At 40.3% G+C, this 25,579-nt stretch overlaps 1 protein-coding gene across 1 annotated transcript in view; it reads right to left on the bottom strand.

Moving 5' to 3' along the window:
• The window catches only part of LOC143888295 (RING/U-box superfamily protein), a 54,096-nt gene extending 34,120 nt beyond the window's left edge, over positions 1–19,976 (bottom strand). The window contains exons 1-8 of the mRNA XM_077392670.1: positions 19,761–19,976; positions 18,366–18,516; positions 13,028–13,125; positions 11,347–11,408; positions 11,171–11,262; positions 10,957–11,080; positions 8,824–8,910; positions 5,199–5,286 (exon numbers count right to left, since the gene is read on the bottom strand). Of these exons, the coding sequence (XP_077248785.1) occupies positions 5,199–5,286; positions 8,824–8,910; positions 10,957–11,080; positions 11,171–11,262; positions 11,347–11,408; positions 13,028–13,125; positions 18,366–18,516; positions 19,761–19,818 (760 nt within the window). The 5' untranslated portion in view covers positions 19,819–19,976. The remainder of the gene's footprint in view (positions 1–5,198; positions 5,287–8,823; positions 8,911–10,956; positions 11,081–11,170; positions 11,263–11,346; positions 11,409–13,027; positions 13,126–18,365; positions 18,517–19,760) is intronic.
• Between the last annotated feature and the right edge of the window lie 5,603 nt (positions 19,977–25,579).

The raw sequence follows: 25,579 nt of genomic DNA, 5'->3' as shown, positions 1-25,579 counted from the left end.
AATCACTAGTAATAATGATAATGTCATCAACGTAGACTATCAATAGCACACAACCAGCTACAGACTAATGGCTGAAGACAGAGTAATCAACTGCACATTGCTTCATGCCAAAGCGCATGATAGCATCACTAAACCTTCCAAACCATACTCTAGCGGACTGCTTCAGGCCGTAGATGGATTTCTTCGATCGACATACGGAGGAGGACATCTCCCCCTCAGCAACATAGCCAGGATATTGCTCCATGTACACCTCCTCCATAAAGGAAGGCATTCTTGACATCTAAGTAGTGTAGAGGCCACCCTTGTTTGACAGCAAGGGAGAGGAGAACACGAACAGATGGGATTTTCGCAACCGGAGAGAACGTCTCACCATAATCCACTCCAAAGGTTTGAGTATAACCTTTGGCAACCCATCAGGTAAGTGTTTGACTGTATAAACCCAACGGCAGCCAACAGGACGAGCATCAGGAGGAAGAGGGACCAAATCCCATGTCTGATTGGCTTGAAGGGCCTCCATCTCAAGATCCATAGCCGCCCGCCACCCTGGGTGATCAAGAGCCAATCGCAATGACTACGGCAAAGAGACAGAGGATAAGACACAAAACTATAAAAAACAGGGGTGAGAGAATTATATGAAAGAACAAAAGAGTTAGGATGAGCAGTGATACGAGAGAGAGTACGAGAGGCAATGGGAGAATCTATAGGTACCTCTAAAGTGGTGGTCGTGATCTAATGCTGAGATGGAGATGGCGCAGGCACAGGCAGATGAGCTGCAGATTTTAGCCTACGCTGATAGGTCTTCGTAATAGGTAGAGGAGGAGCCGCAGGTACCTGTAAGGAAGAATCGCAAACAGAAACAATCTCATGTACTGGTAAGGGAGGAGACGGAGAGGGAGCGACTACAGGGTCGGGAAGGATGGGAACAGGGAGAGGAAGGTCGGAACTAGGAAGTGATAAAGTAAGACTCGGACTCAAAAAAGGTGATGTCGGCTGAGACAAAGGACTGACGCAAGCGAGGGTTGTATCAACGATAACCTTTCTGGGTTCGTGAATAACCCAAAAATATACATCGTTCAGCTTGAGGATCCAACTTATCGAGGCCAGGACCAAGGTTGTGGGCAAAGCACACACAACCAAAGATCCGAGGAGTGAGAGGGAAAGGGTCATGATGAGGACGTAACATAGCAAAAGGTGATGAACCACCAAGGACCGAGGAAGGAAGCCAATTGGCGAGGTAGCAGGCAGTGAGGATAGCCTCACCCCAATAACTCTTGGGGATCCGCATTTGTATAAGAAGAGTGTGGGCGCCATCCAATAAAGATCTCATTTTTCGTTCAGTTACACCATTTTGCTGGGAAGTGTGAGCACAGGAAGATTGGTGGGGAATACCACGAGTAGAAAGGAAGTCATCAAAACCATTAGATTTGGAGAAATACTCTCTCGCATTATCAGTGCGCAAACATTTGAGCGTACAATCAAATTGATTTGTAACCTCGGCACGAAAAGTACAAAAAGCAAAGAAAACCTCATACCGATCCATAAGTAAATAAAGTCAAATCATGCAAGAAAAATATCAATAAAGACAACAAAATATCAATATCCAAAAATAGAGGTAGTCCGCACGGGACCCCATACATTTGAGTGCACTAAATCAAATGGGTGCGAGGCCCGACTAACAAGCCTAGGAGGAAATGACACACGATGGTGTTTTCCAAGTTCACAGGCCTCGCACTGAAATGGCTGACAGGAGAAGAAACAATAGATGTTCGCCGTAAACGCTCGAGGCAAGGATGACCAAGGCGACAGTGCCACTGAATGGCGTCGAAGGAGCTTTGCAAAATGGCATGGGAAGGGCCACATTCTAGACGATAAAGCCCATCCACCTCACAGCCCGAACCAATCTTCCGCCCAGTCGAGAGATCCTGAAACAAACAATAAGATAGATAAAATGAGACAGAGCAGTGAAGACGATTAGTAAGCTGACTGACTGAAAGTGAGCTAAATGGAGACTTGGGAACACATAAAACGGAGGACAATGTGAGGCCAGGGCAAGGGGAGATGCTCCCAATACCAGAGATAGGAGGATAGCTCCCATCAGCAACGGTAATAGACTGATAAGAAAGAGGACGGAATCAACTAAGGGAGGGAGAAGTACCTGCCATATGATTGGAGGCTCCGGAATCAATGATCCCGGAGCTAGTAAGAAGAGAGGCAGGGGAGCTACCTAGTTAGGCAAAACCGGCATTCGGAGGGGTGGCTGGTCAACCTGAGGCGTTGGAACTCATCATAGTCCGCGCGAGAGAGGACCCCATCAGCAGTGGTGGCGGGGCTGGGCTGAGAAGAAGAGGCCAAGGACTCAGGGGAAGGGCGCAGCTCAGGGTGCATAACACAGCATGTCTCAAGATAATGTCCCTCCCGCCGACAGTGAGAACAATAGAGACGAGGGCGGCCACCAAGTCCGGCAGCAAAGTCGCGGCCAGCACCACGACTACCACGGCCAGAATCACATCAACGACCACGACCAAAGGTACCACCACCAAGGGTAGCACAATCACCCGCTCCATAGGTAATTGTAGCAGTGCCATCAACAGAGGTAGCCGGCAGAGAATAACCAATAAGGCACTGCTGGGCACGCAAATATACCTCCTGAAGTGAAGGCATGACGCCGGATCCAAAAATCTGTTGGCAGAGATGCAAGAACTAAAGGCCCAAGATCTCGAGGAAGTGAACAACACGAAGCTAGTCCTGCTGCTGGGCGGCCGTAGTCAGATCAGTCGTGAGGGGCATGAGAACATCCAGCTGCTGACAATGAGAAACAAAATGACTATAATAGGTGAAGAGAGGAGTGTCACTATGCTGAAGATGCATCCACTGTGAATAGGTGGCACATATGCGGGCGAGGTTGCCCACCTCAAAATAAAGAACTGCAGTATGATCCCAAATCTGTCGGGAAGTCGAAAGGTGCATCATGGTACCGGCAATCTGAGTGGTCATAATCTGCCAAAGGAGAGTACGAATAAGGGCATCATCATGTTCCTACTTCTCTTAAGTGGGATCAGTGGTAGCAGGAGGATCACGGCGGGTAAGAGAGACCTTCCACCAAGCAATGAGGTATGTCTCCATAGCAACTTTCCAATTCAAGTAATTGGACCCGTCTAGTTTGGCTGTGGTCATGGGTGGGAATGAACCATCCACCGAAGAAGAGTGACTATAGGAAGAAGAGCATGGAGGAGGAGGAGGGACAGGAGCCACAGAAGGCTGTCCAAGAGAGGGATCCCCAATGATGTGGGAATCCATGTGGAGAAGAAGAAAATAATAGGCCTAACCACAAAAACTGCAAACAAGAAGAGGGAAGGGCTATGAGAGGATCCAAGAGATGAGACCGCGGCGCCGAGGAGAAAAAAATATAGGAAGCAGGCATGAGATGGCCTCTAAGACAAAAAAAGAGAAGGACAAGGAGTCGGAGCCGCTGAATGAGTAGAAGATGGGGTAAAGAACTTTAAGTCATGAGGGGATAGGGTAGAAGTGAAGACACGAAGATTAGGGTTTAAAAAAGAGAAAATAAAGGGTTGCAAAGAGGAATAAATGAGGAGAGGGCTGGAAATAGGGGCGAAGGGGGTGGAGAAGAAAGACTTAGAGGGGGGAAGTGGGTGGAGAGAGAGAGAGAGAGAGGTTGGGCTGGGCCGGTGGGGTCGGGCGGGGCAGGACGGGGCCGGGTGGAGTCGAGGCGGGGGCGGGATGGGTGGGCGGACAGAGGGGGCCTAGGGGCGGGAGTCGGGGGGATGGGGTAGAGGGAGGGAGGTGGGGTCAGGCGGTAGGAAAATGGGATCAGGGAGGAGATGGGGTCAGGCGGGTTGCGGGGAGGGAGATGGAGGATAGGAAGAAGATGGGGGAGTGGGGTGGATGGTAGGGGAGGAGATGGAGGAGGGAAAAAGAAAAAAAATGGAGGGAGGAGGAGGAGAAAAGGGGTGGCGATGGTGGTCCCTAGGGGATCAAAACCCTAGGGTTCTCATACTAGGTTAGAGAAGAAGAATGGAGGAGAAGAAAGTGAGTTGGAGAGTGCTCCCCCTCACTCGAGAACATTACAAATGACCACTATGCCCTTAGGCATCTACATGGACATAAACATACATCTTACAGTACAATACAATCAAGTATTAGATTATAATGACAAAAATTTAAAAGATTTACTAAGAAAAATAAATAAAATAACTAATTTTTTAAATGAAAAAATTCAAGCCCATTAATAGGTAGATAGGACAAGAATAATTTGCATGCAAAAAAATAGAAGCGATCATACATAAGTTTCAGAAATATAGTTTTTCCCTATTTTTAAAAGATTTTCTAACAAAAAATAAATTAAATAATTAATTTTGAAATAAAAATCTGACTCTGGCGATCAGTAGATAAACCAAGAACTCACGTATAGTAAAATTAGAAGCTAATACACATATATGATTAGTTTTTATTTAAAAATATTCTTTTTCCTAATTTTTAAATCCATGAAAAATAAAAGTACATGCACTAATAAATGTGCAAATACATCAAATCAACAATTAGTCGATGCATGTTGATGTATTTGCACCATAATTGAAGAAACAAGCAAAAGAAATAAAATAATCACTAAGCAAGAAAAAATTACGATAATATAGAGTAGTGATTTGGTCGACATGACTGAAACATTACGAAATCTAAACATGTCGACCGAAAGATTTCGTTTCGTTGGGGACAGAAATTGAAACAAATCAAATGTTTCATAAAACATATCGATATCAGCTGACATTTAGAGCCATGGATATAAATCATAATGAAGCTCTAAGAAAGGCTAGGATGTTGGAAGGTTTAGAATGGTAAAACTTGAAACTTCAGAAGCTTCAAAAGTAATGATATTAAGAAAAAGATACAAAACAATAAAATGTGAATATTAAGTAAATTATGAGTAATTTGTAGCTACCTATTTAAGTTTTCACAACAACCATATTGTAAAATTCATGCTCGATTGTGATATAACAATAAAATTCCAGCTAGTCTTAAGACTTTTAGTCACAATACAACTAGCTTGTAAAGTTCAGAAAGAGAGGACAAAAACTGATAAAACCTCTATTGTACAGCCTTCCACAAGAAAAAGCAAATAAATTGAAACAAGTATTCCATCAAAATTTAGTGGAAATAAAAATTCTCCATAAAAATAATATTACCACATTGAGGGCATGAAAGATCTGCACCATAGCTTTCATCACTGGAAGGGGAGAATGGCCTTTTTCGACTGTTCCCAGACCCGATGATCTAACACAAGTTATAAGCATGGAATGTAAAGTGAAATTTCACAATTTTTGCTACCAAAAAAAATTAAAAATTAAACAAGAAACAGAAAACACCAAACTGTCAATCCATTAGCATGAAGGTACTGACAGAATAAACCATAACCAGAATCATAAGAATGTTTCGATGCATTTGCAATCATGTACAAGCATAATTCCAAACTGTCAATCCATTAGCATGAGGATACTGACAGCATAGACCAAAACTAGAATCATAAGAATTCTTCCATGCATTTGCGATCATGAACAAGCATAATTCAACAACTAGATAAAGGTAATGGTAAAACAAAGTAGAACTTTATGAGAAAATTCATAATGAATGAATACCGTTCAAAAAAAAGAGAAAGAAATTCATAATGAATGAATGGAAAAGAAAGAAGTGTTGTGGAAATTTTGAGAATATAGAGAAAGTAGAAGTTCTCATCACTAAATTTTAATTTGAATGTTATATTATAGTGTCTAAAGTGACAAGATTTTCCCTTGTTGCAGTCTCATTTATGTGTTTTCTTTATAAACTATTGTGGACGTCTAAATAAGAATAGTTTCGTATCAACACAAGTGTGAGTTGTCTCGAGTGTAAGCATGGTTTTAAATTACGGCCGAAACATATTTCAATTTCGGCTTATACCACAACGAAATCCACATGGATTCGGAAAAATGTAAGATTCCGTCCAAATTTTCAGAATTTAAACATTTCGGCCGAAATATTTCGATTCCGGCTTATACCCAAACGAAATCCACTTGTATTCGGAAAAATAAAAGATTCCGCCCGAAATTTCGGAATTTCATTAATGTTTCGGTCGAAATATGCGAAACATGCAACTTTCAGATAAACAAATACATTTGAAAAAAAAAAACCATGATAAAAAATTAACTTCACTCGCAGAAAAGAGAAGAATCACGAGATTCTTTAAGATATTACTAAAAAAATACAAAAAGTTAAAAGAAAAACAATTTCGGGAGTGATTTCATACAGAAATGTTTCCGTGATTTTCATTCCGGCCGAAATTTCGTACCGAAACTGAAATGTTTTCGGTTTCGCTATTGACGGAAACCGAAATTTAAATCTTAACACCTTTTAAAATTTAGGCCAAAGCATTTCGTTTTAGCCAAAATATTTCGATTTCGACTGCTACCGAAATGGAAAAACACTTGGATTTGGAAAATTACAAGATCTCGTTCGAAATTTCGGGATTTCAATAATGTTTCAGTCGAAATATGCGAAACATGCAACTTTTTCAGATAAAAAACAAAGACATTTCGATAGAAACCCTGACAAAAATCAACTTCACTCACAGAAAAGAGAAGCAGCAAGAGATTCCAATAAGATATCTGTAAAAAAACAAAAAATTAAAAGAACAATCATTTCGGCCGTGATTTCGTACCGAAATGTTTCTATGATTCGATTAGATTTCGACCGAAATAAAAAAAATTTGATTTCGCTAATGACCAAAACCGAAATTTAAAAACTTGATCGTAGGGGAATAATGTTGTCTCATAAACCAACAAAAGGCTCTGAAAAAGAAACATAAAAAAGCTACTGAAAGGGTTGAATTTTGGCCCCTAGTGATAATCCCACCCCCTCTGATTGGGTAACAATTTCATGTAGTTGCAAGTAGAGAAAACCAAAGAAACAAGAAGAAAACACAAGGATCCGATTCTATGTTGCAAAAAGCACACCAAGAATCACTCATATTCAGTCCGAAGGGTTTTGGAAGATGAAACCAATCTTTCTTGTATTCAAACTTCAATAAAAATAATCATGGACTAAAACCCAATTGTTCTTGTAATCAAACTTCAATAATAAAAAAAAACAGGTAATCCTTCCGCATGCCGTGTATCAAGTATGCCAAATGATCCATATATTAAGCAAACAAAAAGTTTGTATTGCAAAACATATCTCCGCCCCAAACGAGGTTTTAAATTTCAGTTTCGGTGTCGGTTTCGGGCACCACTGAAACCAAAATATTTTGGTTTCGGCCGAAATTTCGGCCAAAATCATGTAATAATATGTTAATGATTTCGGTTTTTTTTTTTTTATTTCAACCAAAATGTCTAAAATTTCGGTGTAAATTTCGGTTGAAATTTTGGCTATTTTGGTGGAAATTTTGAAAAAAAGGCTAAAAATAAAATTTCAACCAAAATTTCACCGAAATCTTGTAAATAAACGACTTCATGTGAATTTCGTTTCGGCCTTGGCCGAAACCGAAATATTTCAGCCGTTTCGTTTCAGCCGAAATTTAAAACCATGGCCCCTAATTAGACCTAATATAAACCATCCAAACTTTAAGTGAAAAGACGATAGACTAAAATATCCCAACTGAAATACTGACTTAAAAGAAACAAATATCCTATGTCATATGGATGTATGTACAAGCATGCATATAAGTTGTTTGATAAAAAGCAAATGTCCACTAAACGTCATAAAAGTGCTCTAATGAAGCCTCTATAGCAGTCGTCCCTTAAACTAAGGTTTTAAATTTCGGTTTTGGTTTCAGTCGGCACGGAAAGGGAAATATTTCGGTTTCAGTGGAAATTTTAAGATGAAGCTTTGGGAAATGTTAGAAAAAACACCAATACATACTTAAAAACCATCACATGAGCAACACAATCATCCATAATGGCTTAATCACATCGGACACCTACTGACATATGTTGTCGCGCATGTTTGGAACAATAAAGTCAATAAAGAAGTACAATGTAAAATATAAGAAAGTACATGACCAGTCTTTCTTCTAAGGACCCCTCAATAGCACATAGAGTTACGCGGTTTTATTGGTCCTATGCTGATCTGACAACCCATGCATAAGATACGATTACTTTGCCATGCAGTTCAATGATGTTGCCTGCCAAATATCATTCTCTACATTAATGAAATGAAATGCAAATGCAAATAATATCTTTCCATTTTTTTGTCATTCGAACCATTTCAATCGAATTTTGGGAATTTCGATCAAATTTTTTGGGAATTTCGGTCAAAATTTTGGGGAAATAATGGTGTGAAAGGAAATCATGTAGATTTTGTTTCGGTGGGGATAGAAATGGAAACATTTCGGGGAGATTTGAAACCATGCCTTGAACTTCTTCACTCCGTCCATCTTTCCATTTTAACCATGTGCAAACTGGCCTACAACAGTAGTCCCAATTGAAAGAAAACTCATTCTCATGTTTGGGCTTGCTGCATCATCCGAAGAATCATCATAATACAGTCTTCTTCACATTGAACACATCCAATGTAGAAATGCGACTACGCGGGCTTCAAACGATTGGCATTTTCATTGATTTTCTCCATAAACTAGCAAGATCCAATCTTACTTGTACTCAACTTATTATAAGCTCCTGCTAGAAATTGAACCTTAATAAAGACACCACCCAATCATAATCACCAACCAAGAATACCCCCTTTCATTGATGTTTGTCAGTCGCTATCTTAAGTTCTATTGTTGTTACTTCAATAAAGAAATAAAGTTATTTCAACTATAAAAAGGAATAGTTTACTCACAAGATTTGATTGTATTGATGCATATGTATCTAAAAGAGTCAATTCGTCATCAGAACGCTTTAGTGAAGAATCGGTTTGCAGTATAACCTACAAAAGACGTGATCGCAGGGAAAATGAAAATTAGAGTGAGTTGCATTGAATGCAAAAACATTAGATAATAACAAGTTATTGCCTAGTTCATCATGGGACTTCCAAATAAAATAAAGAAAGGCGTTAAAATTATTTGTCATGAGGAAGCTCAAATACAATATAAAACTGCAATTTCAATAAGAAAGTCAGGGAACTGAGAAACACTGGCGGAGGTTTTCTCCTCTCGAGACTTAGGGGGGGCTGTTATTACACAATAGCCCAATTTGCAACGTTCGGTTGCTATGGCCATTAAACATAGTTGTTGGCAACTCAACGGCAAAAATCTATTTAATTCAAAACATTTCTCAAGGAGCCATGCCAAGTAAAATTAAAGATGCAAGGCAAATAATTAATCCAAGCTTTTGCTAATTATTTTTAATCATAAAGAGATTTAATTAAACAGCATTAGGAGCTACAAAAGACTCATGACCGAGATGGTCAAGAACAAGAAAAATGACAGAAAACTAAAATAGCAACTTCTCAAAACATCATCAAACTGATAAAATGCCCAATGACTAAGGAGGTTATAGGAACTCCACTGCGAGCAAACGAATCAACATCGGAATTGGCTGATTAATGTGTGCTGGAGAGATATCCGGTGACCCCTAATGCAATCGAACACCTCTTCAATAGTGTTAACAAACTACTGTGGATATACGTTGGATTGCAACCATCTGATCATGTTAAGGGAGCCAACATCCACAACCTCAGGAAATGCTAGAATAAGCACAAACAAAAGTGTTTGGTTTCTTTGGTAACCCTGCTATGGATGCTGGCATCAAGCAATATCATATACTTAGAATAAAATGAATACATTGGAGCAGTTTGTATTTTTTGAAACCATTGTCATGAAAGAAATCTTATGATTTTATCCATAAAAGCTAAGGATGTTTGGCCATTTAATATCAAACGGACTGTATTTTAATCAAATGAAATATAAAAAAGGATAATAATAGATTCTGAATAGTGTCTTATAATTAATGTCATATTTCATAACATCATAAAAGCATGTCAAGTCGATGGTTCATAAGGTGGTCTCCTACCATAAAAGCATGTCATATGGATGGTCCATAAGGTGGTCTCGTAAGCCAAGAGGACTTCCCTTCAATAACTTGCATCATGTGAAAGCCATTCAAAAAAAAAAAAAAAAAAAAACAGAAACAGAAACTTTCATCATTTGAAAGCCAAGGATTTAAATGTCGGTTTCGGCCACAACCGAAACTGAAAGTTTCAGCCGAAATTAAGTAAAATTTCGGTTTCGGCCGAAAGTAGGAAAAAAAAAACAAATTTCAAGTTTTTAAAAAAAATCCACCTTTTTTCCAAAATTATAGCCAAATTTTCAGAAAAAAGTTGAAAAAAAATTCATCCAAAATTTCGGAAAAAAAGAAGAATTTTTTTTTTTTTTTTAAATCAAATTTCAAATTTAGCCGGAATTTCACCAAAATTTCGAAAATTTTGGCCAAAATCTTGACCAACACCGAATCAATGTACTTTTCGGTGTCGGCCCAGACCGATCTCCGAAATTTCGGGAATTTCGGCCGAAATTTAAAACCATGTTGAAAGGGTGTGCTAAGGAGCTGGTGGTAGAGCTAAACTGAGCTCTATCGAAAATTAGCCACATAGTTTGTAGTTATTAAACACATTGTTTTCACGGATTGTAAGTGCTCACAACTGTAAAATAACCAAAATGTGTGCATCTGCTGCAAAAATTGTGCTAACTCATTGCACATGGGCCATGACATAAATTGGACCCACATGATACATTTGTTGCACAAGGTCATGCCATAAATTAGTCAATAGAGAGTACCCTGTTGCAAATGTACTCATGCACTGCAGATGGGTCCACTATAAAGTCTTATTGTGCGAACCCATACTCATAATGTCTGTGCATTGCATGTGCCTTTTAGAAATTCAAGAAGAGAGAAAATATATCATTTAAAAAACATTATGGTGTCGGACAACATTAAGTTGAAGTTACACAATTCAAGACATCGTAAGAATTACCTCCTCAATGTTATGCAAGAAATGGTTTCTTGCAACAGACTGTATGCTTGCTCGACATTGAGGACAAAGAACACTTTGACCTTTCTCTTGAGACCTTCTCAACCACTCTGAGAAGCATCCGTTGCTAGAAAGAACAAACGGAAGGTTTATGTACGCAACAAACCACTACATAAAATGCTTTATAAGAAAAAATCAATATATTGTAAAGAAATACCAGAAGTTGTGAAGACATGGGGCAACAGTTACAACGTCATGCCATATGTTTAAGCAAATGCTACATTTAGTATGCTCAACATCTAAAGTTATCTGGAAAATAAAATAAACAAAATTATTACGTCCCAATGAAGGTATTAAGGCCAGATAATCAATAGGATTAACTAAAGGCTTCACCTTTATTTGATTCTTCGAGAGTTTTGGAATTGGCATTACTTCGAAATTATAGCGCAAGCATCCTGGAAGCATTTAAAGAAAACTGGTTTGTAATTTTTTGTAAAATTTTATCAGGCCTTTAGCATGTCAATTTGCAAACATCGCAACTAGAAGAAAAAGATGTACTAGCTTTTCCTAATACCAAATTCATCCAAAAAACCTCAGTGCAATGTATGTACCTAGAACTAGGAGGACCATGTGTCAAGGCAAACAGGTTCAAAAACGAAGAACAATACAACAAAGAAAATTGTGTACAATAAGATAGCATTGAACCATTAAAAAAAAAAGATAGCATTGACAAAGACTAACTCACAGGTCAGTGTAATGTTGCTCACGGCCAGACAATAAAAGATATCATTCAACAAGCCAAAATGGTCACCCAAAGGTTGTCATAACCATGGTTTGAAATTTCGGTTTCGGCATAAATTTCGGACCTAGCCGAAACTGAAATTTCAGCAGAAATCCTAAAATTCAGTAAAGAGGCAAAATGTCGTTTTTTGGGACCGAAATTTCGGCTGACATTTTGGTAATTTCGGCTGAAATTTGGTAAGGGAATAAAAAATTAATATTTTTTCCAAAATTTCGATGAAATTTCCGAAATTTCGTTTCGGTGTCGGTCTCAACCAAAATCGGAAATTTCCGTCCGAAATTTCGGATTTCGGTCGAAATTTCAAACCATGGTCATAACAGATATCACTAATGTCAACATTTGAGTGGAAAGTAGAAACAACTGATAGTCTCAATTGTGGTGGCCATGTGATGCGAGAAGTGAATTGATCTTTCATGCAAAAGAAATGAATACAACTACTAAAGTATAAAAAATAAATAATGCCTTTCTCCAACAGCTTAAGCTTTTGGAGAAGTTGGTAAGTTAACATGGTATCAAAACCAAAGGTCTTGAGTTCAAACCTCCCGGATAGCAAAAAATCCACATGCAATGGTCGGCCCAAAGTTGGACTACATGTGCCACGTGTTTGGGCACATGTGCGGGGGAGTGTCAAAGTATAAAAGATAAATAACACCTTTCTCTAACAGCTTAAGGTTTTGGAGAAGTTGGTTAGTTAACAACAACAACCATCACAAAAAGTATTAAAATGATTCCCATAAATAAATTATGCACATGAATATAAATATAAAATATCCAAAATGCCACAAGGAAAGCGTAGACATTCTAGGTCATCTGAAAATTACCAAATGTTACAAATGAATTTCATGGAGGTACATTATGTTGCTCACATGGAACCATCAATTAGTGGACCCAATTTAAAAACAAGGTAAAAGAAATATTAAATTGGAACTAAGTATACATGACATCTCATATCAAAGAAGGTAGAGATAGAAACCCCACTTGTCAGCCATTGAATTGAAAACAAAACCAAAGATCTGGATAGATTTTTTAAAATTGCAACTGCGATACCAAATTTAACATAATTTTGATGTAGGAACCAACCAATGAGGCTGTCTTGAAGATCAAACAGAAACACACGGGTACTTGTATAGAGAAAAAATAAAAGGTTAAAAGGGACGTGTGCAACAATATAACTTCCAATAAACTCAATCAGATGACTCAATTATCAAAACCATGTATTAGCATGCAAACATTGCCCAAAAAAATATGTAATCAATGAGAATATTTGCTGACCTTCTTCTTTCGAACCTGAAATAACTTCACTTCCACATTTGATTGCTGTAGATTCTTCTTTCCCAATAACAGTTTCATCCACAAGTATTGTACTTGAACTATATCATTTAAATGTAAGAAGAAGAAAAACATGTGAATCTTCTACACGCAACAAATAAAATAAATGGCTACAAACTTCTTCTTTTTTTGAATGGTAAATGGCTACCAACTTTTTTAGCTGTTAAAATGATCCTAAGTTGATTATTGCAAGATCCAGAAAAAAAAAATGCATGACAAAATGAGGAAGATGAAATATACACCCCCTTGTTTTAGCACCATACAACCCTTTATTAATTTAATAAATGTTCATTTCTTTGGACAACTCATTGGGAATATTAACAGCCAACTAATAAGTCTGTATTAAGGACAAGGGTTGTTTGATTACGACAGTCAGAGGGGGGTATCATATCCCATTAAGCAGCTCAATAAAATTCGAGCAAAAACATTAATAATAATAAGAAAGAGAGGGCAACGAACTTCATGTATTTTTACGATGTTTGATTCTTCGAGAAGCATGATAGATATCGAGTGCTCCATAATAATCAGGTACAAACGTAATTCGAGCAAAAACATTAATAATAAGAAAGAGAGGGCAACGAACTTCATGTATTTTTACGATGTTTGATTCTTGGAGAAGCATGATAGAGATTGAGTGCTCAATAATAATCAAGTACAAATGTACCCATACAAATGGGTCAATGGGTTGATGAGTGAGACTTGTATCTCGCCAGAGCTCGTGAGGACGAGTCATGCTGTTGGTGAGTTAGCAGATGTTTTTGGCTAGATACTTGCCAAGCAGGGGCTTTCTTCCTCTTGCCCGGATTGTTTCAGGAAGCCTAGGACAGCCTAAGGCCTGGGCGAAGTTATTTTAGTTCTGCCTTCTCCTCACCTAGAGGTGGTGCTATCATTCGTTAGGGTGGACGGCGTTGATGCTTCAAAATCCTCTAGTGATGCTAGTGATCCAAGAGAGATTTCTAGCCTTGGGGCTCCTTGTTTAACCAGTGGATTTCTATTTGTGAGTCCTCACCTAAGGCTCCGTTTGGATGCAGATAGTTACCTTGTAGCTTAGTGGTATAAGTAGTCAATAGGGAGGAGACAAACATTTATAATGTCTTATCTACCTAGGATTTACCTGGTAGAATAGTGATAAGTAGTGTTTGGCTGCCAATCTAGCAAAAGTAATGGGAGGGGGTGTCATTACCCATATATAGCAAGAGGAGAGAGAAAAAGCAAATTCTACTTGAGGAATTTTTCCTTTTTTAAGGAGGATGGCATGGAAGGTATAAGTAGGGAACATGTGTACTACGTCACCAGACAAGCATTAATTAGCTTTGAATCTTGTCTAGTAATCTCTAGGGATTGTGGTGCTAAATTGGCTACCAAACACCAGAAAAGCGCTTTTTTTTTTTTTTTAGCAGCACCAAAAAAGCATTTTTCTACTTGGGACATCCTTGAGGATGCCGAGCATGAGGCAACCAAACAGAGCCTAAGGGAGTCAGACAGCAGGAGTAACATACATTGGAACCATGAGATTACACCCGGTCTCGGTCTTTGATGTTCTAGCACACAGCAGTTGGCGATCGGTGGTCCATTGGAGGAGGTTTCTAGTGGGCAGCAGGGGCTCACTGCAAGAGGAATCCTTTTGCACAAACGTGATTCTGGATTTGGTTGTGGCTACAGATGGCTTGGCGAACGGTGAGCTCTATGCTCTTTTGGACTCTCCTCTCAAAGATATGCCCATTGATGTGCTAGATGTTTGCTCCTGAAGTACACCCTCTCCTAATTTTCCTTCAATTACTCCATTTATTTTCCATGAATCTGCTAGAGGCTACAGGGTTGATTCTTGCAATTCTCTGCCACTGTTCAGGAAGGACACTCATCATGGTGTTCCTCTGATAAATGCCTTGGAAGTTTCGTCTTCTCCTGAACCTGGATTACAATTTAGTCAACTGGTTCATGTGGTTGGTTGTGCAATGACAGAGAAACAGTCAAGAGAACAGAAATTGTGAGTTTTGATGGCAAGGAAAATAGGAAAAAGGAAGTAAGTCTAGGTGTTCTAAGGGAGGTGAGGTACAGCAGGAGTTGGATAGAGCTTCCACCATTTTTATGGAAGAAAGAGTGGATGTTCCCACTGATTGGGAACCCGCCGAAAAGCCTTTAAGTGCTCAAGTTGGTGCTAAGTATGAGAAAATCAAGGTCCTTGTTGAAGAAAATATGTTGCTTATGTCTAAGGATTCAAGCCTTACTTTTGCAGGATTGGAAGAGCAAGCGATGGCTTATTTTAATACAGTGGAATGGCGAGACCGGAAGAGAAGTCAATGATAAGGAAATCCTAGCAGCAGATTGGGTGGGCGTGCCAGTATGGAATTGGCCAAGTTAGAATTTAATGTAAAGTATGAGGGTGGAGCAGCAAAGTCAGGTTCTAATTGGAGGTCTAGAAGTTGCTGGAGTTTTGGGGGGCGAAATCTTCTTTAGAGTCCGTTTTATTATGACCTTGACTTGGAATATTAGGGGTCAGACTCTGGGAAGGCACACACAAAGGAAGTTTCTAGAAAAAATAGACCTTCTATTTTTCCCTTTAAGGGACTAAGATAACAGGTTTTTCGGTAATAGATCTTAGAGTTGGGGTACTATTCAGATGTCAGATTTTCTTCACTGGATACTGCTGGAGCGTTGGGAGGGATTCTAGTGATCTGGAATATGGGTAAGTCCAGGATGGAGGAAGAAGTGATTGTTATCTTCTTTGTTTCGGTTAGACTGAGGAGTTTGGGGGATAAAAGGGCTCTAGGCTTTTTTCTGCTGTGTATGAGCCATCTTCAAGTGCGCGAAGGGCTGTGCTATTTGGTGGAGCTCTGTGACATCCGAGACAGATGACCCGACCCTTGGTTTGTTGGAGGAGAAACTCGTTATTGGATTTGCCTCCCTCAATAGCTAGGTAAACTTGGGAGAGGGTTTAACCAAGAGTTGTCAGGACAGATGTCTCATCAGAAACAAAACAGTTTCTGATCATAATCTGGCCTTTTATGACTCTATGGAGGGTTGTTGGGGACATTCACCTTTAAGATTTGAGTTAGCTAGGTTGTAATATCTATGAGTAAGGCTAAGTTGAAGCTCTGGTGGAAGGAGGCTAGGGGATTTCGTTATGCAGAGAATAGGTCAGCCAGAAGCTAAGGCATGTTAAAGTTAGGCTAAAAAGTTACTGTGCCTCAGAGATGAATGCAGTTCCCTAAATCAATGTTGACATCAGTTCCCACTAACTTCTGTTAGACTTGCCCTAAGTCAAGCAGATCGCCTGGAGGTCGAGACATCAGAATTTCAATAAAAAAATCATCTTAAATTTTCAAAAAACAAAAGTTAGCCTAAAAAGTTGGGTGAATGAGGATTTGGGTGCCAATAGTAAAGCGATACTTTTGGAAACTGCTCTTGACAGTATTAGTGAATCTTAAGAGCATTCAACGGAGGAGCTTCACTGCAAATGTAAGAGTATAACCGGTTAATTTTACAGGAATAATTATGATGGAAACAATGTTCAGGTCCAAGTGATTGAAAGAAAGGAATAATAACAAAACCTATTTTCACAATATAGCAAGTGCACAAAGAAGGGTGAACGGAACCCACTCTTTTCTTATCAATGAGACGAGAACTACTGATAGGAACGTCGTCGTTTCTAAGGTAGTGTCTTTTTATGAGAAGCTCAATGGCTCTAAGAATAGCATATTGGCTAAGATGGAGAATGTGTTGTTTAGCAAGTTGAATGTGGTTTCCACTGAGGTGTTAGAGAAGCCTTCTCATAATGTGCCAACAACAAGTGGGATCGTCCCATGTAACCCGCCAATCTTCAGATGAATAGTGATTAGTTTCAAGTGGAGTATTGCGAAAGATCCACATAAATGTGGAAGTTCAAGTGCATAATTGTTGAGAGAGAGAGAGTAAAAACTAACCGTTCAAAAAAAAAGAGTAAAAACTTTGGCGAATCCACAAGACTCACAAAGGGATGGAACAAGAAATGGAAGCCACAAAACACACAAAAGGATGGAACAAGAAATGGAGGTGAAAAATAACAAAAGAAAATATGTAGATACACAATGAAATAGAGGGGCACTCCAATAAGCAGAGAAGAAAAGCAATGAAACCAAAAAAAAATATGAGGCTTTTGACTTAAAATTATAATAACAGATGAAGGTGAGGGAATGATCCAAACTGAATAAAGTACACATGGATGCCACACATATGGGAACAAAAAATAGGAAAAAACAAGAAAAAGAACATGAAAATCAAGACATGGGATATTACCATAACGAGGCACCAATAACTAAGCCAAAGGAGAGAGAATAGAGAGAGGGGAGAAAACGCAAAAGACCACATATTAAAAATATTAAAGGATGGGTGAAGCACCTAGAGAGCTCACACACCACATAGTTAAAGAAACTTTTGTGTCGTTCATTACCAACTCTAATCAAGGTGATGCAAATAAAACAGTAAGTAGGGCATAATTGGTTGAAAGTGCTTCAGATGTTTACGAAAACAGAAAAAAAGAAAAGAAAAAAAAATAAAGAACATAAATACAAGTAGTTCATGTTAAATCTTGTACACTAAGATGGCATATATACCCACCAACCAGACCTGTCTAGGAATGCAATTTTGATTTCAATTCATAAACAGCCCTTTTGATACATGGTGATCATGTTTTGCCCCCATAAAACCAAAAGTTGATGGTAATGGTAGTATACTAACATCATCTAAGCCTAGCCAAAGATACTAGGGTGTCTCACAATGAACATGGCAAGATATTTTTCCTCCTCCAATCGTCTTGAGAAAACCATTGTTGTTCCTAAAGAAGTAGAAGCCCTCAAATGGAATCACATTGTGTTTTTTTCCACATGGATGTATTGGCTAGCGTCACTCTTAATTGTATAGATGTGTGATAAATATAAGGTAATATATGTCTAGAGTGCTGGCAAAATCTGCTGGGAGATCATTGACAGTATGGATCCCATCAGTTTATTTGTTCTCTCTCGCGTTCACAAGGAGCAAATCTAATGACACAGGTTAAATAATAAAAAAACGGCTAGGATAGCTTTCTTACATCAAATTATGTTGCAAAGTATTCATCTTATGGCTAGTGGCCTTTTTTTAGCAGACAATGGAACTTGCTATTAATTATAATTTGGTTGTTATTGATTACAGAAGAGCTCATTATCAAAAGTCTGGGCGTGAAAGAAATAACAAGTTCAAATTTTGGGATTGTGAGATTAGGATGGAGAACTGAAAAAACAATTCAAAGATACAGAACAAAAACCTTAGGTTTTGAATTGTGGCTGAAATAAGATCTTCATTCCTTGTTATTTTGCACCATTTATGCTTTTCAGGTGAAGAGCGCGTGATCTCAGAACATATTATCATCTCATTCGACTTGATCTCGACATCTGAATATCTTGAGTCAGATGGAACTGCAACAAACACGATAATCCTCCAATCATAATACAAAAAAGGTGTAATACTAAAAAGGTGCTCCCAATAAAGAGCATCCAAAACCGAGCAAGATAGAAATGGCTAAAAAAATGGAAACAATATCCTCATATCCCTTTGCAGCTTTATATACAAAAAAAATTAAAAAAAATTAAAAAAAGAGGGCACCATATTTAAGAATTAAAGGATTTGCAACAAACAAGATAGCATTCCAGTCATAATGCTAACAAGGTGCCCATAATAAAGAGGTTCCAAATCAAAGCAAGATGTAAATGGTTACAAAAAATGGAAACAATATGCAGTTTATATGCATAAAAAAGAGGATGTCATATGTACGAAATGAAGGATCAAACTTCTGAAATTATAAGTGCCATAAAATTTCCCAAATGGATTCAGTTGCTGCCAAATCCTATAAAGCTGAATTTTGATCGTGGTTCTAGAGGTAACCAGGTCCTGCTGGGATTGGATGTATGCTTAGGGGTGAGCTCGCCTCTATTGTTTTTCCTTACTATGGTCCGAACTCCCATCGATATGGTGAAGTCTAGAGGCAAAAATTTGAGTGCTATTGAAGGATATACATTTACATTTGGAACACCTGGGTAGGCACTTATCGACTATCGTAGAATATTCATGAGGTATCTTATCAGATTTTGCATGTGTGATACATGTTCCTTCTATTTCTCCAAGTAAAGCCCTTCGCATAGCGATACCTATCATATCTGCTTGACCTTTCATTAGCGGGGACAGAATGAAACGTCCATAGGAAAGGCACTTATTGTCTGTTGTTGATTCAAAACACTATGGGTAGAGACAGAGAGATTCCACGTGTGCTATTTCTCAGGTTAATAGTAGGAGGTTAGGGCCCAAGAGATTCACCAACTACATAAACCATATCGGATATCAAAAATGAGATTGCTAGCTACGGTATTTGTTCTATTCAATGCTTTTCCTTTGATTTGATTATCGATTATCGATTGTTGGTTGTAGTGTTATTCTTTATGGCTTTTGTTTGTCTAAGATTAGGGCGCAAAAATGGAGAGAGACTGCCGAGAATCGTGATTTCTATGCTTCTTTAAAATGGCATTTAGGTAAAGATCCTAAACCTAGAGAACAAACGACCAAAAAATAAAAAAATAAGCAAACAACATTTGGGGAAAATCAATCATGAAATTTATAAAGAAAGGAATGATGGAGAATGAGAAGAGAAGCAGAGGGAAGAACATACCGAGTCTGGCCCAGGTTTCTTCGTCCACCTTTGTTCCAGAACATTCTCCAGGTTCCATGCTTCGGAAATTAGAAACCAGAAATGAGAAAGGGGGATGAAGATCGAGAGAGAGAGAGAGAGAGAGACAAGAAAAGAAAAAAGAAAAAGAACGAAAGCTTCCGGAGAAAGATTGGTATGTCCCCAAACCCTTCCTATTCCTTCTTTCAAAAGCCACCAAAAAAAAAAAACGGTATAAAAGAGGCTATTAGTCGTCCCCATATCATTATTCAATGTTTAACACTTGGAAATGATTTTAGCCCTCCAATTTTTTTTATAAACATCCCATCAATTTTTTTGATAAACATGCGCTCCCTTGTTTGTCCCGTCACGTAGTATTTAAAGGATTGTCAGAAGAATATTACGATGCTCAAAAAGCTCTTAATGCCTTTTAAATACTATAGACAAAAGCGCCTTTTTATCAAAAGATTGGAGCGCTTAAATCATTTCCCTTAATACTCTTTTTAGAACTTTTTAGGGGCTGTTTGGATAGTTGGATTTTAGAATCCAAGTTTTAGTTTGAAAGCCGTATCAATGCTATGTCCAATTAGTTTCGCTTCGATCATGGATTTTAAATAAGAAAACCATGTTTTTAAAATCTAACCTGAAAACACGACGATCTACAAACATTTTGGAATATTGGATTTACTCAAAATCCTGGATGGGAGACAAAAGAAGAAGGAGACCAGCGGTCGTTTTCTAATTTCTCACTCTTCTTCCCATCGAGCAAGAGTAGGAGATTGTCCCGTGTTTTCAGGTTTTAGAAATCTCAAGATGGGAGAGAGATTTCTTAGTTAAAATCTAGGATATTGGATTGTAAAATATAAAATTTCACACCACTTTCAAACTAAAACATTGATTCTAAAACCCACGTATCCAAACAAAGTGAAAAAAAAAAAGTTCGTTTTATAGTGGAAAATGTTTTAAACACGTTTAAAACAAGTATTAGACGTATTAATTGCATTTTTTGCCCAAGTTTCCAACTTTACCCCCCCCCCCTCACTATATGTTGTAAATGACAAAATTTTAAATGCTTTTTTTTTGTGTTTCCGTTTTTTTACTACGTTTTTTGAACCAATGCCATATTAAACTCGAATTTTTCCCGTCCCTTTTTTCACGGCCCACGTGGAATATCTAAACCATTTATTTGGTGGTCCCTGCCTTAGCTAGGTCAATATGATCTCAACTATTCAATTTGAGGAGATTTCCATACAGTCGTTTTTTTTTTTTTAAATACTTTCCAAACCGTCCATTTTACCCCAATATATTGGAGGGTGATGAGAATTCTATGGAGAATTTCTTTTTTAGGCATGGCCTAACCACTTGGGGATCAACAAATGAACGGCTTAGATCATCTAGGCAATGGGCCCACTTTACTTTTTGTGACCATGTATTTACACTTATCCATATGCCAGGCTATCTTATAAAATCACCAAAAATACATACATTGCTCGCCACGTGTTGCTTTAGTGATTACCGTCAAAGAGATGGGCTATGGCTAAGTCCATATTTGGCATCCTTGAAAATTTATTTCATGGAATATTTATAAGGCCGATTGTGATAGACGTTCGCGAGATTTATAAATTTGAGAGCGTAGGAGGGAGGATGAAAATCTCTTAGGCCCCTGCCTGTTTGTATGAGACCGTGACAATTGATTGTGAGCCCCAAACCTATTATCAGACTCAAAATTACATTTCGGCTTCTTTCGTTTGAGATTGTGACAGCCGATTGAGACCCAAATCGATATTTTTGTTTTTATAGATAAGCAGTAAGCTGGGGTTTGGTGGGGACCCCTACGCAGATGATTTGGGAATTGCCGCGTGTCAAAGTATAAAAGATAAATAACACTTTTCTCCAACAGTTTAAGCTTTTGGAGAAGTTGGTAAGTTATCATGGTATCAGAGCCAAAGGTCTCGATTTCAAACCTCCCGGATAGCAAAAAATTCACATGCGATTGTTGGCCCAAAGTGAGACCACATGTGCCACGTGTTTGCCAAGTGGGCCACACGTGCGGGGGAGTATTAAAGTATAAAAGATAAATAACACCTTTCTCCAACAGCTTAAGCTTTTGGATCACCGCGTGCTGATGCATTTAAATTCTATAAAGACACAGCCAGTAACTTTGTAATGCAATTACAATTACGCTCGGACATGGTGGATCTGGCCCTGTTTTGGCAAATCCTCAACCAGATACGATGCATGTATTTTTATGGCTTTTAAGATCCAATTTCCTTTTCTCTTCTAAAGCTTGGGACCTTAAAGAAACCTTTCTCCTTCCGAAAGGGCCAAAACCATCATAAGGAAGCATCTTCTTGTAAGAAGTTATAGAGAAGAAGACTAAAAATATATACATAAAAGCCAAAGTAAAACATAAACCTACATCTCCTCCCCAGCAAACTCGCTGCCCATATCATCTCACTGTTCTGCGACAGAATTTGCAAGGTTGAGAGCTTCCGAGAGCTTCGACTGTAAGAAGGTAACATTAGCTATGCGAAGTCTTTTCCGCATTTAATGAGACCCCAAGAAAGTCGATAAAAGCATTGCCAAATCTGCTTTTTGAAAACCAACAGGAAAGCGCGTGATTTCAAGCTCTAACACATTACCGCTTGACGCTAGCATTCCTCCACAAGATAAATACACTAGTTAAAATTATTTGACAATAGTGAAAATTAAACTATCTACTACTATGACCAACAAGCATAAGATATTGTAATAAGATATTCGTGAATCTTTTAATACAACCCTCACACACTCAACCCTCATAACCTGGAAGATAAAATCCAAGAGCACCTAAAGTCCAAGCCAAATCACTTTTACTTCCCCACTAGTTCAATCTCTCTCGATCTTCTACTCTCACTCTGCCTAAGGTATAACAATACCTAATATAGCTTATGATAGCTTAGGTTAAAATACCATGCCTTTTACACGATTTTCCAACATCGTACAACTTCCTCTTTCTCTATTTCCTATTTAAATAAGGAAATCCCCACGACAACATAAACCCCTTACTAAACTAGGGTGAAAATGAGATAAGGTTCACACCCAAACCTCCCCCAATTAATCCTACAAGGAAAGTGATGGGGTGCAAAAACTCAAGCCTATCACAGGCCACCACCTGTCCTGGGAGTAGGTGAAGTCCAGCCTCTAGCTGCCACCTGTCCCACCACTTGTCCTGGGAGTAGGTGAACTCCAGCAGGCCGCCACCTGTCCCGCCACCTGTCCTGGGAGTAGGTGAACTCCAGCCTTTAGCAGGCCGCCACCTGTCCCACCACCTGTCCTGGGAGTAGGTGAACTCCAGCCTATAGCAGGCCGCCACCTGTCCTCGCACAGGTCATCCCAACTGATGGGGTGCAAAAACTCAAGCCTATCACAGGCCACCACCTGTCCTGGGAGTAGGTGAACTCCAGCCTCTAGCAGGCCGCTACCTGTCCCACCACCTGTCCTGGGAGTAGGTGAACTCCAGCCTATAGCAGGCCGCCACCTGTCCCACCACTTGTCTTGGGAGTAGGTGAACTCCAGCCTATAGCAGGCCGCCACCTGTCCTCGCACAGGTCATCCCACGTCACCACGTTTTCCTCTATAAAAGGGAGTTCAAAGCTCAAACCAAGGGTAATGAAAAACCTCATCTCCACCCAAAACTCTTAAACTAGCTCTGCACTCCTGCTCATATACTGACTTGAGTGTCGAAGGGCCTGTCCGGAGTAACACCCGGGTTGGTCTTCTGACCTCGTCTGCTTCTGTGCAGAACACAGTTCCTTCATTTCAAACTCGCTGAACTCAGCTCCCTCACTTCGATTCCTCAGGACTCAGCTCCTCGGGTCATCCAGCTCAGCTCTTACGTCATTGTCGTACCTGTTACCGATTTTCGGTCTAACAGATTGGCGCCATCCGTGGGACCCCAGAACCAAAAGCTGTTCAAATCCCTTTAAAAAATGGCAGGGCGCAAGAGTGCGCGAGTACCAACCGCATGGACGGCTCAAGGCGCGCTACCTCGCAGGGCCCGGAGTGAGCGAATCGCCTCGCTGATGGTGGCAGCCTCTGCTACAGCTGAACAGAGCTCGGCTCGTTCAGAACATCTCAACCCTATTCCTACTCCGGATCAAATTCAAGCTCTTTTCCAGCAGATGACGGCTCTGGTCGGTCAATATCAGCAGCTACTTCAAGCGCCTCCCCAACCTCCTCCAGAAGCTTCACGACCTGTACAGGAAAGGTCGAATATTCACAGAGAGGCAGCACGCCACAATGAAGACCAGACCCCCCACTCAAGGCAAGTTCATCACTCTGGGGCCAGGCATGCGCATACGGAGCCTCACCACCGCCGAAGGTCGCGATCCCATTCTCCGCGAAGGCCCCGAGCTCGTGAAAACCGCACATACCAAGAGAAGTTCCGGCCTCGTCAAAAGAGTCTGGAAAGTCAGTCCGGCTCTGCGGAGAGCACGTCAGTGGAGAGAAACAGATCACCGGACCAGCCGGACCGCAGAGCTGATCCGATGCTTCAAAGGATGGAAGAAATGGACCACCGCATAGAAGAACTGGCAAGAGATCAAAGCCGGCCTACTGTGCAGGCGTTCTCAAACAGAACGCCGTTTACCGACGATGTCATGAGTGCCCCAGCACCCAGAGGGTTTATGATGCCTACCATCCCCCAATATGATGGAACCACTGATCCAGTGGACCACTTAGAGACATTCAGAGCGATGATGCTCCTCCACGGCGCATCCGATGGCTTCCTCTGCAGGGCGTTCCCGGTCACACTGACTGGTGCGGCCCGGGACTGGTACTCCAGAATCAAACCAAACTCCGTCAGCAACTTCGAAGACTTCGGCGACGACCTGGTCCGTCACTTTATGAGCAGCCGCAGGCCAAGGAAAACGACAGCATCCTTGATGGCTTTGCGGCAGGAGGATAATGAACCTCTCAAGGTGTTCGTCCGCTGCTTCAATAGGGAGGCACTCCAAGTACCGAATTTTGACCTCTCAGCGGCAATGAGCGCGCTCCTCCCGAGCGCCATATCCAATGACTTCCGCCGCTCAGTGGCTCGCCAAAATCCGCACTCACTGGCGGATCTAATGGCCGGAGCTGAGGAGTACATAGCAGTTGAAGAGACATTGGCCGCCCTAGACTCGACTTGGACGAGAACCTTCGAGGACAAGAACCCTACCAGGCAGCGTAGGGATGATAAGGCCTCCGCCCCCAGAAGAGAGAAGTCTCCTCAGAGGAGAGAAGTGAACTTTACACCTCTCAACACCTCCCGGAAGTACATACTGGCTGCGATCAGCGATGAACAATTCGTGAGGTCGCCAGCCAAAATGATCTCCGAAGGGAGCAAAAGAGACCAATCAAAATATTGTCGGTTCCACAGGGACCACGGCCACGACACGGACGAATGCTGGCAACTCAAGGAAGAAATCGAGCAGTTGATCGGCCAGGGCTATTTGAAAAAATACGTCCGAAATGACGGCCGCAGACCAGAGAAAAGAGAGAAGAGTCCACAGGGCCGCAGCCCTTGACGGTTGCAGCCGCCCCCTGCCCAGAACAAGTCTCCTCTGCCATCCAGTTCATAGCCAGAGGTGCAACGATCCCAGCCAAGGGGAGTCATTGGCACCATTATGGGCGGACCGGCCGCAGGAGGCACATCAACTGCTGCTCGTAAAGCATATGCACGCCGGGTAAACGCCGTGCACATCTGCAGCAAGAAGACGAAGACAGAGAACGAAATCTCCTTTTCAGACGCAGACCTGGACAACCTGATACTGCCTCACGATGATGCCCTGGTTTTAACC

This window comes from Tasmannia lanceolata, unplaced genomic scaffold (assembly GCF_043159265.1).
Source record: "Tasmannia lanceolata isolate RefF3 unplaced genomic scaffold, GAP_Taslan_0.1 ptg000012l, whole genome shotgun sequence".
NCBI lineage: Eukaryota > Viridiplantae > Streptophyta > Magnoliopsida > Canellales > Winteraceae > Tasmannia > Tasmannia lanceolata.
Note: the sequence above shows the minus strand (reverse complement) of the source record. Positions and strands in the feature narration are given on the sequence as shown.